Source organism: Aplidium turbinatum, chromosome 1, assembly GCF_918807975.1.
Source record: "Aplidium turbinatum chromosome 1, kaAplTurb1.1, whole genome shotgun sequence".
NCBI classification, from domain to species: domain Eukaryota; kingdom Metazoa; phylum Chordata; class Ascidiacea; order Aplousobranchia; family Polyclinidae; genus Aplidium; species Aplidium turbinatum.
In genome coordinates, this window is record NC_137472.1 from 13,663,824 (window position 1) to 13,677,163 (window position 13,340).

General features: G+C 40.8%; 1 protein-coding gene across 1 annotated transcript; it reads left to right on the plus strand.

The window, feature by feature from the left end:
- Positions 1 to 3,060: 3,060 nt before the first annotated feature.
- LOC145774000 (cytosolic Fe-S cluster assembly factor NUBP2 homolog) lies at positions 3,061 to 4,781 on the plus strand. The gene is made up of 2 exons (XM_082585132.1): positions 3,061 to 3,534; positions 3,875 to 4,781. The coding sequence occupies exons 1-2, from the start codon at positions 3,067 to 3,069 to the stop codon at positions 4,196 to 4,198; spliced, it is 792 nt and encodes a 263-aa protein (XP_082441258.1). The 5' UTR covers positions 3,061 to 3,066; the 3' UTR covers positions 4,199 to 4,781.
- Positions 4,782 to 13,340: the final 8,559 nt, after the last annotated feature.

Below are 13,340 nucleotides of genomic sequence, written 5' to 3' on the forward strand. Positions count from 1 at the left end.
CCGACGGCAATGTCTGTTTCCGATTGTTTACTCTACTTATGACTTAAAGTTGGTACTACCCATTACTCGAAATCGATCACTGGGTAGAGGCAATTATCGTAAAGTTTCTTGCCCAGAGAAACAACAGCAAGTGCGGGTGGCTGGAGTCGAACATGCAGGCTCTCGACTGCGAGCCCAACGCGCTAACCACTCGGTCATAATTTTAAGGTTACTTCAGAAATGTTGAAACTCTTTACAACAGACAATATGTATGCTGATGGTGGTGAAAGTGATGCACTTGTATACATTTAGATTAATTTATCATTGTTACTTTGTGATTAAGGCCAGGCTATAATTTGGCTATATTTTTGAAGTAGTTTGGCTATTTCCTCAGTTGGCCACCTGGCAACCCTGATGGCGAAGAGTTGTGAGTTGTGACCTGTGGTTGTGACCAGTAGGTGCCACACCTCCCAGTGTTTTTCCACTAGATCTAGTGTTTTTGGATTGCATGATTGCATCTAGTGTTCTAGTGATTTTTTTGCTATCTAGTGTTTTTTTAGCGATTTAGCGCTATGTTGGTGTGCATAAGATTGGACAGTGTTCAAAGTAGCCCCACTTATTTTTTGTTTTGCTGCATCAATGTGTTTGTAGTGCTTATCAAAGTGGACAGCGAGTTTTTTGTCTAGTTGCACCCAAGGATGACCAAATTTGAGATATTTATCATAAATACTTTAAAGAATACACACAAATGAATGTGAAAAGTGTTCAAAATAGAATAAAGTAGGTAGCGTAGCCTACCTTATGGTAGGCTTACATTTCGTCGGCTTACATTTGATGAGTGTAGAGTTCTTAGACTACTTTACCTCAGAGATTGTGAGTAATATTGCGTTTTTGACAATACATTTGCAAAGGCCAAATTTGAGCAAATTTTATTAGCCCCCCAAAGTGTTTTACTCTCCTACGGCTATGACTTCAGGGCTCTCACTTTCAAGAAAATTCAGTTCTATTTTGAAATTTTAAGGACTTAACACTCACTAACGCCATTGGCTGTCACTTTTGTACATTATGCATGTAAATGATCGTGTATATATTTATGATACTAGTGTTTTTTTTGTGAATCTAGTGTCTTTTTCAGTCAAATCTAGTGCTTTTCCATAACAAGGGAGTGGCAACATTGGTTGTGACTTGTGAGTTGTATTGTAGACTTGTGAGGATGAGCTGTTAAGTTCAGTTGCTGTTATCATAATTTCATTTGAACGCAATAAGCAAAGCTTTTATTATTTTATGCAGGCATTAAAGCTTTTAGGGTAAGATAGGTTAGTATGAAGGTCAGGTCATTTTTGTTTAGTGATGTTTTGAATTTAAGCAATCTCAGTGTGATACCGGTAGGTCATTTCCTATCAGGTGTTCAAAGAGAGGAAAGATTTCATGTGCATAATCAGGGTTCGACCTTAACTTTTTTTTTGCACTGGCCAACCAGACCAGTGGCTCACCATTTGCACTGGTCCGCACGAGATTGCACTGGTCCGTCCCGTTCACTGATAAAAACAAGGTTGTCATGTCCAATATTCAAAATAGGTGCCCCAATGCGTTGTAAAAAAATTGTAAAAACGTATAAAAAATTGTAAAAACTTTTCATGTTTGAATTTGATCACTAAATTACAGTACTTTGTGCTATTTCAAGAGTTTTTTTCATTGCAATTTTAAAATTTGAAATTTGTGTATAAAATGCATTGAGGCACCTATTTTGAATATTGGACATGATTCCTTGATTCCCAAAGGTCATTTTCCTATTTTTATTTTTTCGAAACATCATCCCCTTTTCGGAAAGCACGCGCTTGAAATGGGTCACTTTTGAAAATAAAATCCCAGTTTTGACCCATTTGCAAGTATTTTTTGCTTAATTTGACCTCATTTTTGAATTCTACACCCCCAAAAATGGTACATTACCAGTTTTTGCCACATTCCTAGCATTAGAACTGCAAATTTTATCAATATTTGTATTTTTACCTTATCGCACACAGCGCCTCTAGTGGTACAGTCAAATCAGTGTAGCTCCGCCATTTCTCTATGAATTTCACTGAAATTTATTTTATCGGATTTAGCTCATTCAAGTGCACCTTATATCAAAAATTCATGAGTTTTTGAGACATTGGGTTACAAATTGCAATTTTCTTGTTGAAATATAATGATTTGACTCGTCCCCCATTTTTTTTGTTGGGGTGCTATTACATACTAATCGGTATCATACTTTGAAATTTTAATCTCAAAAGTCTTTTATAAAGCAATTTTAAAATAAACAAAGTGGCTATTTTTACCTACTTGTTGCCATGGTTACAATCAGGTGTTGCCAGAGTTAGGATTAAAGTTAGGAAGGGTTAGAATTAGGAATAAGGTTAGGAAATGGTTCTTGGGCCAGGAGTAAAGAAAATTTCTGAAATACAAGCTTTTGTTTTCAACAGCTTTAAACTTTTTACAAATTAGGGCAGAATTCCTTATCTGGTAACGCTATTGAGATGCCACAGGACTCACAGCCTGGGTAAATTTGATCCCAGCACGCACTAAAATATTTGAGTAGGTTAGGCTACATTAATTAGTTGACCATAGTTTTGCATGTTTTTAATTTTCTAGCTCACTTCTAAAATAATCGCATCTTCAATACTCTGGTTATCAGTTTGCGAAAAGATTTTTTTATTTTTGCTTGTCCAGCAGTTGAAAGATTAAGAACCACTGCTTTAAAGACTACAAATGCGTAGCCCTAGTCACCGATTGTCACAAAGTAAAGTTTACTCTTTTTGTCTATGAATCATTCTGTCCACTAGGTGTCCCTGAATGTAAAGAAATCTTTGAAATGATGCTCAAGTGCACACCCTGAGGATTGAACCACCATTGCTTTCTATTGTTTGTCCATAAAAGTCAGTAGCCTAATCAACTGAGCTATCAAGGCAGACAACATTTTCATGTTTACTTTCAAGCATCTCATTTTGTGGTATGTCGGGCACACAAGCATGTGCTTTCAATGGTTGTCAGTAGGTTTATTATATAAATATGTTATTATTAATACCTACACATTATTTGTAACAGACAATGGACAATTTAAGTGGTGTAAAAAATGTCATCTTGGTTCTTTCTGGAAAAGGAGGTGTGGGAAAGAGCACTTTATCTGTGCAGATTGCCTATGGTTTGAAATTGGCGGGAAAAACTGTGGGAATACTTGACGTTGATCTTTGTGGTCCAAGTATTCCAAGAATGCTAAATTTAGAGAAGAATGACATCCATCAGTGTGATGCAGGATGGGTTCCTGTGTACGCCACGCCTGATAAAACTTTGTCAGTTGTTTCCATCGCTTTTCTATTACAGAAAAGGGACGATCCAATAATATGGCGAGGTCCCAAGAAAAATGCAATGATAAAGCAATTTATTACTGATGTAGTTTGGGGAGATATGGACTATCTTATTGTTGATACACCACCTGGCACTAGTGATGAACACTTAACTGTTGTTGAGCACCTTAAAAGTAAAATAACTGGAGTCATTTTAGTTTCAACACCACAGGTAAGATTGTAAACTAACGGATTATAAACTGACAAGTTAGGCGAATGCTACTGAACTGGATCCAAGGGGTTTTTCAATCATACCATACCATTTTCTTCTCCCCATAATCCAATATGGTTGCTCTAACAGACTAACGCCCTCATGGCTGTTAATAAGACAATAGAAAAGCCCCGAAACTTTTTGCAAACGTTAAAATATTCTTCTAAAAGTTACGCTTTAGTGTTTTATCAATTGCAACTATGAAGTCGTAATTTCAGAGTAGGAATTGGGCATTTTAAGTCTGACTTTTCAACCCCAGTATTCCAGGCTTTTCATTATTCAACCACTGAGCTTTTTGCAGGAAGTTGCTGTGGCCGATGTGCGAAGAGAACTGTCTTTCTGTCAAAAAGGAGACCTTCCACTTCTTGGCATAGTGGAGAACATGTCTGGTTATGTGTGCCAACATTGCTCGGAATGCGTCTTAATATTTTCACAAGGTGGTGCTGAAGAGCTTGCAAAGCAAGAGGACTTAACATTTTTAGGTCGAATTCCAATAGATCCCTCTCTTGCATTGTGCTCGGAGAATGGACAGAGTGTTCTAACTGCTTTGGCAGGGTCCAAAACAAGTGACAGTGTATCTAGTGTGGTTGAAAAAGTCCTAAATAGTGATTTAGTTTCTAATTAGTTGCAATATCTCTTGAATATAATCTTTTTATGATATTCGAAGCAGCGAAATACCGAACCCATGGATGTTCATTGTTCATGTTAATTTTCATAGCATAAAGCAGTTTCAAACAAAAAGAAAATGTAATGTAGAATTTTCTTCAAATTAACTGCCCCTTTTCAAATAAAGGCTACTTACAGTTGCAATATGTCCCGTTCTGGGAGTTTGTTTGTGCTAAGTTTTATAACTTATTGTGTAATTTTGGTCTACAGCACGCTTCAACGTTCGCGTTTTGTCGCTCATACCTTTTTGTAGTTATCTGTTGCGTTTAACATATTCGCTGTGATGGTCAGAAATTAAAACACGAACTAGTGTATATGCTAAACAGTGTTATTCTGCCAGTCCACTTTGCAAGTATGTTCTTTCCCTAATCAATCGTATGGTACACGCTGCGAAGTACAAGTTTTCTTTCAATACATGCGCTAAGCTTGCTTGGTTGCATGTCATCGTCTAATGGATGACGTGGAGTATTATGCAAGGAAAGATCTTGGTTATTTGGTGTGAATCTAAATCTTCTGAAAGGTTATTTCTTGCAGTTTTGGCGCACTTGTAGACAGAGCCGGATTTAGCTGATGGGGGGCCCGGGGCACTTTTAGATCGGGGGGCCCCCTGTGCAAAAAAATTTTCCGCGCCTACGGCGCGGAAAACCATCTCTACGTCTACAGTAGCATCAGTCCAGTACTGCACAGCATTTTGCAGAAACTTTCAAGGCCAAAAGGAAAAAAATCACATTTTTTTCCACATAGGGGGGCCCTTCAAAAGTCGGGGGGCCCGGGGCAACTGCCCCCTCTGCCCCCCCCTAAATCCGGGCCGCAACTTTTGAAAAGGTACCATTATAAAATCCCCTTACAACTTGGTTTGGTAATTACAGAAGAAAAAAGAGCAACAGCTGCGGTGGGAATCAAACCCACGTCAATGTAATTACTAATTACTACCACCGCCCTAACCCAATGCGCCAAGCCAGCGGATGGGGAACGGATGACTAAACTGAGCTAGAATATTCGTTTTCCTTTGTTGCTCAGAGGGGATTTTTTTATGGTACCTTTTCAAAAGTTGCATCCGGGCCTGCTTGTAGAGGCTTTGAACCACTGACGCTAGCCCGGTCATCGAGTTTGGCACAGTAAAGTTTCTGATTGTCAAAGTGTTGTCTGTGTATTGTTCCATCCACTGCGTACAGGGGCGCCGGAACGATTTTTCATTGGGGGGCAGGATTATGAAAAAGGGCACTTTTGTTGCTGAAAGGCCCATTTTTTTATAGTTTTAAAACAACATATAGCGATAATGCTCATCTTTCAGCTCATTATCGAGTAATGATAGGCCTACAAGTGTCCGGTATACAAAGAACAATGGCAAGGAAGGGCATCATGCTATGTTATAATGATGTAACCTACAGTGATACAGAATTTTGTGTCGTGAATATTATGTTGAGGCAAAAATTAACGATTATAATTTGGCTGAAAGGAAATAGCAGAAATTGTTATATAGCAAAATGTGCAGTAGCTTACATGACCTTAAAAGGGCACCATTGCCCCCCTTGCATCTACTGATGTGATTGATATCCACTAGTGCAGTGGTTCCCAACCTTTGGGTTTGGGTTCAGGGACCCCTTGGGGGTCCGTGAACCTTGATGAATTTTGGAGAAAAAAACGAAAAGCGATCTTTTTTTCTCTAAAATTCCGCGAGAATAAACTGTACTGGGATGCATTAACATAAATCTGTGCTGCTGCCTACAGTGTGTACATTGACCTTAAACTACATCTACCGCAACGCATGTCGTTTACAGTCAAATCAGGATTGGCTCGTCTATTACGTAGGCTAATAGAAAGCATGCGGTTCAACCAAAGTTTACCTCACAAGTTTCGGCATGGCACTTTGGGTCACCTTAATATTCAAATACTGCTGACATTTCTTGAACAATTCATTAATAGGCTACTTGAACAATTCAATAAACCTGATATTTGTCGCAGGAGTCATAGCGGCAATGCAATATGACACAGTACAGTAGTTGAGTAGGCCTAGCATAATTATTACAATAGTCAATAGTATGTTAATTGAGTTTCAGGCAAAATTTAGGTATAGGGGTCGGCAGAATTAATAATTTGTCTAAAGGGGTCCGTGACAACAAAAAGGTTGGGAACCACTGCACTGGTGAGATTTTATTCTACTAGTTAATTATTTTTATGTAGAGTAGCCTATCAGAATTCTCACGCCAACAACTCATGTAGCAATAGCTTGGTGTAAAAATTCCGCCAGTAGCCTCATGCAGTTCTCTTTAACATTTTTTCTCGTGATATTCCTTTTATCATGTTTCAAGAAATCTGCATACCCCACAAATGAAAATGTTCAATTGCCCTCAGAAAAAAAATCCAAAAATGAACCTACCATTACATGGCTTGTTAAGTTATAAACAATGATTGAACTAGTTTGTGTTGGGCACTACATACACTCAAACAAAGGCGAAATAAAACAGAGTAAACCTTATATTAAATTGGTTGTGTCAAGAATAGATTTTGAATCGTTTGGACATTGGATTGTAGATATTCGTCTCAGTGTTAATATAAGAGCAGGAGCAGCAAAAAAATCTTTTGGGAGGCACAAGTTTCATCGAGACATAAATTTTTAGATAACATACTGTAGAGGTGTAGACAATGTGAAAATCGTGAATAAACCGACTGACAGAAGGTTTTGGGGTACGACCTTGACATATTGATCTTGCTTTTGTAGGCTATAGCCTAGTTTTGTAAGTTAGGCCTACAGTTTTTCATTGAAATTTTGAATCTTTTCCGAGTTGTCCCCAATTCCCTGTATTCCTAGGCCTAGTAAGATGTGCAAGACGCATTTCACTTCGCTTATTAACACTGAATGTAGGTAAGATTTTTTTTATAATAGTAGGCCTATTGCTACAACAGAATGAGCACAATTTACCTTGGTACCGTAGCTTAGCCCACGTGCATTTTACAAAACAGAAAATTTTCGAAAATCCACCAAATGTTTCCCCCACCTTTCCCTATAATATTGCTGCTTCTTGAGCCCTTTTTTTCTATGTCCCAAAATCCACTTAGGCCTAGGCTATTTTGATAAAGTGACTTTGGTAGCCCATTTGCAATCTCACTCTTAATTTCCCTATAGTTCCCTAGCAATTAAAAGCTTCGCCACCCATGGTTATTTTTATGAGAATAGCTGCCCTACAAAATACAAGGCATACTTTATCTCATGCTTTTTTTACTACCGGTACTGGGACAGGTTATTTTACTTGTTACTTTAATGTAGTAGTGTGCACAATACTTTTACTTCAAATCACTGCATTCTTTCGCATGATCAAATTTCTGCTATTGAATTGTAGCTTACGTTAGATGTCGCAAAGAAGTAGGTATGCAAATCGTAATGCACAAATTTGATCATGAAAGAAAAGCAGAGTGCGAGAATGAAGCCACGATGTGTAGAAGCACGGACTCCGAGAGTTCTGTAGCCTACTTTGAGAAAAGAGTCCTTCAAGTTGTCAGACGTTTTTTACCTCAACTAAGTTTTTAATAATATAATAAAAAATGATTTTTTACCACTCGCATCATTAAGTGCAAGAAGATCCTACGAATCTTATTACAGATGACAGGCTCACGTTACTTTTTCACTTGCCTCGGAAATGACAAAAGCAATACATTGAAAATAAGAAATGGTCTACTTCAAGGATCCGTACTTTCGCCAACACTCTTTAACATCCATATCAAAGATATGCCACACAATACGCAGGTGACTCGGTGCTTCTTCATCAATCGACAAGTATCACCAATAGTGAAAAATCACTCCGAGAAGATATCACCGTCCTCAACCAAAGGCCTACCTGAAAATGAACACCTCAAAAACAGTCACTATCTTATTTCACCTTAACAACCATAAACCCAACCTCTGGACGATGGTGATGGACGACGAGTGGCTCCTCGTGCCCCATCCTGTGAGTAACATTTGCACCCAAGCAGATGCCAAACGAAACTTGTCAACCAAGAGCCTCCACCCGGACGGCACAGCTGCAAGGGGCAATGGACAAGTTCAGACGCCCCACCATTCTGCAGCTCAACATAGAAGGCTACACAACAAGCAAGATCAAAGTTGTGGAGCAGCTTGCCCATACCAACCGGGCACTTGTCATCCTCCTCCAAAAGACCCACTGCACCTTTGCAGATAGGCTAGCTATTCCCAAGTACACGCTAGCCGGGTCTACCTTAAGCAGGAAGCACGGCATTGCCACGTTTGTGCATGAGAGCCTGAAGTGGACCTTTGTCGACCAATCTCCAACTGATGCCGAGATTGAGTGGGTGTGCATTTACATCTCATCTCATCAGACATCTCAGACATCGTCAACATCTACTCAAGCCCCCACCCTCGCGAATGTTGCCACCATCCCTTCCAACGTTCCTCTCCCCCACTCTCTACGCTGGCGATTTCAACTGCCAGCACATCGACTGGGGCTACAGCAACACAAGCAGCGACGGAGAATTGCTGGCTGAATGGGCCTCTACAAACCGTCTTGCCCTCCTATTCAATCCAAAGGAACCAGCCAGTTTCCACTCCGGCCGCTGGGGAACAGGGACAAACCCTGACTTGGCCTTCGCGAGTGTCGACAGCTCTCTTCCAGACAGACGTGTGCTTGAGAAGTTCCCGCGGTCCCAATACCGGCCGTCCCTCATCATCGCCCCAAAACTTGTGGCTCCTGTCCAGAGTTCACCGGTGAAGCGATGGAACTTCAAAAAAGTCGATTGGAATCAATACAGTCTCCTCACCAATGAGTCTGCTGCAAAGTTACCATTGATTGAAACATGCAACGCAGACGAGGCATACCAGGACTTCTGCAACGCCATAATAACTGCGGCAAAGGCCACAATACCACGTGGCCATCGAACCAGCTATAGGCTACACCATGCTGGGACTCTGAGTGTGAAGCTCTCTATCGCTCATACCTAGCCGCCACAAGTGGTGCTGCTTCTAACATGGTCGCCACCAGACTACTTGAGCGGCTGGACACAAAGAAGCTTGAGCGATGGAACGAAGCTGTCCAAACCATCGACTTCTCACACTCAAGCCGCAAAGCATGGAGCATCATCAACAACCTCACTGAGCGCTCAGCAAACTCCCCTCGTCAGTGCCCCGTTTCTGCTAATACCATCGCTTCCCAGCTAGTGCAGAACGGGGCCTACAAGACAAAGGACCGCAAGGCATCCCGCCTTGTTGCCAAGGAAGTATCTGCCATGTGGCGAGTGGAAACACCACAAGAAGAAACAATCTCTGGAGACTTCACTCCAGAGGAATTCGCCACCGCCCTCCGCCTAGTGAAACCACACAAGTCTGCAGGGCCGGATAAGATCTGCCCTGAGCTTGTGCTCCATGCCCTAAAGTCCTGGTTACGTAGATTCCTCTCTTCCTGCCTGCACCACCTCACAATCCCAAAAACCTGGAGAAGAGCTTTAGTAGTTGCAATCCCTAAGCCTCACAAGCCACCAGAGGACCCTAGGAGTTATCGTCCGATATTAAGATCCTCGAAAGACTGATCTATGCCCGCGTCAACCCAATCATCGACGCGCTCCTTCCAAAAGAGCAAGCTGGGTTTCGGCGCGGAAAATCCACCGTAGATCAGGTCACACTCTTAACCCAAGACATCGAGAATTGCTTTGAGACAAAAAAGACGGCCGGCGCTGTCTTTCTAGATCTCACAGCTGCCTATTATGACACCATATAGCATCGCGGCCTTACTTGCAAGCTACTTCGCCTGCTTCCTGACCGACATATAGTTCATATGATTATGGAACTTGTCAGGAACCGAAGCTTCACCCTCACCACCGGTAGCTCACGGCGAAGCAGACTGAGACGCCTGAAAAACGGCGTCCCACAGGAATCGGTCCTGGCTCCACTTCTTTTCAACATTTACACCCACGACCTGCCAACTACGGTCTCCGCGAAATACGCTTATGCGGACGACCTAGCAATTCTCCACTCCACAAAGTCGTGGGAAAATCTAGAAGACACCTTGAGCCAGGACATGAAAACTCTCTCAGCCTATCTCCAGAACTGGCGACTGAAACTCAGCGAAACCAAAACTGTGGCAGCAGCTTTCCACCTCCACAATCGGGAAGCTGATCGTGAGCTACACGTCCACAACAACGGAAAATCTTTGTCCTTCTGCCCCGAACCAAGATATCTTGGGGTAACACTGGACAGATTGCTCACATAGCGCCACCATTTGGTGTCACTGCGCAAGAAACTCACATCCCGCGCTGCGCTACCCAGTAAATATCACACTATCGGGCCAATACTGTTTTTGTATCGGCGCGTATGGGGTGTATGGGTAACGTTTGCACCGTATCGGGCCGATACCGGTTACGTACCGTATTGTATCGAGAAACGGTACAGTTTGTCCGATACAAACCCAATATCGGCACAGTACAGTTTTGTAAAGGAAAAACTATACAGTTTGTGTAAGGGCAATCCGATATCGGCACAGTACAGTTTTGTGAAGGAAAAACTATACAGTTTGTGTAAGGGCAATCCGATATCGGCACAGTACAGTTTTGTAAAGGAAAAACTATACAGTTTGTGTAAGGGCAATCCGATATCGGCACAATACAGTTTTGTAAAGGAAAACTATACAGTTTGTATAAGGGCAATCCGATATCGGCACAATACAGTTTTGTAAAGGAGAAACTATACAGTTTGTGTAAGGGCAATCCGATATCGGCACAATACAGTTTTGTAAAGGAAAACTATACAGTTTGTATAAGGGCAATCCGATATCGGCACAATACAGTTTTGTAAAGGAAAAACTATACAGTTTGTGTGAGGGCAATCCGATATCGGCACAATACAGTTTTGTAAAAAAAAAACTATACAGTTTGTGTAAGGGCAATCCGATATCGGCACAATATAGTTTTGTAAAGGAACACTATACAGTTTGTGTAAGGGCAATCCGATATCGGCACAATACAGTTTTGTGAATGAAAAACTATACAGTTTGTGTACGGGCAATCCGATATCGGCACAGTACAGTTTTGTAAAGGAAAAACTATACAGTTTGTGTACGGGTAATCCGATATTGGTACAGTACAGTTTTGTAAAGGAAAAACTATACAGTTTGTGTAAGGGCAATCCGATATCGGCACAATACAGTTTTGTAAAGGAAAACTATACAGTTTGTATAAGGGCAATCCGATATCGGCACAATACAGCTTTGTAAAGGAAAAACTATACAGTTTGTGTAAGGGCAATCCGATATCGGCACAATACAGTTTTGTAAAGGAAAACTATACAGTTTGTATAAGGGCAATCCGATATCGGCACAGTACAGTTTTGTAAAAGAAAAACTATACAGTTTGTGTAAGAGCAATCCGATATCGGCACAATACAGTTTTGTAAAAGAAAAACTATACAGTTTGTGTAAGGGCAATCCGATATCGGCACAATATAGTTTTGTAAAGGAACACTATACAGTTTGTGTAAGGGCAATCCGATATCGGCACAGTACAGGTTTGTAAAGGAAAAGCTATACAGTTTGTGTAAGGGCAATCTGATATCAGCACAGTACAGTTTTGCAAAAGCAGAACTATACAGTTTGTGTAAGGGCAATCCGATATCGGCACAATACAGTTTTGTAAAGAAACACTATACAGTTTGTGTAAGGGCAATCCGATATTGGTGCAATACAGTTTGGTAAGAGCAGAAGTTTACAGTTCGTGTAAGGGCAATCCGATATTGGTACAGTACAGTTTTGTAAAGGCAAACTTGTACAGTTTGTGTAAGGGTAATCCGATATTGGCACAGTGCGGTTTTGTAAAGGCAAAACTGTACAGTTTGTGTAAGGGTAATCCCATATTGGCACAGTGCAGTTTTGTAAAGGCAATACTGTACAGTTTGTGTAAAGGCAATCCGATATTGATACAGTAAGGTTTGTGTAAAGGCAAATCTGTACAGTTTGTGTAAGGGCAATCTGATATTGGTGCAATACAGTTTCGTAAAGGCAAAACTGTACAGTTTGAGTAAGAGCAATCCGATGTTGGCACATTACAGTCTGGTAAAGAAAAGACTGTACAGTTTGTGTAAAGGCGATCTGATATTGGTGTTCCAGACGGTTGTTCGCCTGGTCAAACGTCATGTAGAAACCGTTCGGGTCTACTGAATATTACGTCATGGAAATTCCTAAAACATGAGCCAAAATTGCACCATCGTCCGTAAGACTCGTGTCAAACCTGTTTAAACCTGTTTCAGTTGAAACCTGTTTGGACATGAAATTGCGTCACACGAACTGCTCTCGTGCCTTTGAGTTATCACAAATTTTTCTGATTCATTCTCGAAGTTGTTTGTTGGAAGTCGGTCGCACATTTAACTGGTTTATTTGGTGCTTGCTAGCTGGACAAATTCTCCGTCTTTTATCCAAGTAATCTGTATCGTAGTGACAGTTTTAGAGGTGTACGGCTTTGCATTTCGATTTTGATAGCCGCGGGCTAATTTTACAGGAATACACTTTTGAAAAGACGTTTCGAAAGAGTGTTTATTTTTCGGTCACCTACATGCAGACGAACGGATTCGGGAATCTTATGTTACAATTTTCCCACGAAGAGATTATGGTTTACCGCTGTGACCAATTGGTGCAATATAGTTTGGTAAAGGCAAAACTATACAGTTTGTGTAAGAGCAATCCGATATTGATACAATACAATTTTGTAAAGGCAAAACTGTACAGTTTGTGTAAGAGCAATCCGATATTGGCACAGTACAGTCTGGTAAAGACAAGACTGTACAGTTTGTGTATGGGCAATCTGATACTGGCGCAATAGAGTTTGGTAAAGGCATAACTGTACAGTTTGTGTAACAGCAATCCGATATTGGCACAGTGCAGTCAGATAAAGAAAAGACGATACAGTTTGTGTAAGGGCAATCTGATATTGGTGGAATACAGTTTTGTAAAAGCAAAACTGTACAGGTTGTGTAAGGGCAGTCTGATATTGATACAGTATCGTTTGGTAAAGATAAAACTGTACATATTGTGTTAGAGAAATCCGATATTGGTGCAATACAATTTGGTAAAGGCAAGACTGTAGCCTACAGTTTGTGTAAGGGAAAT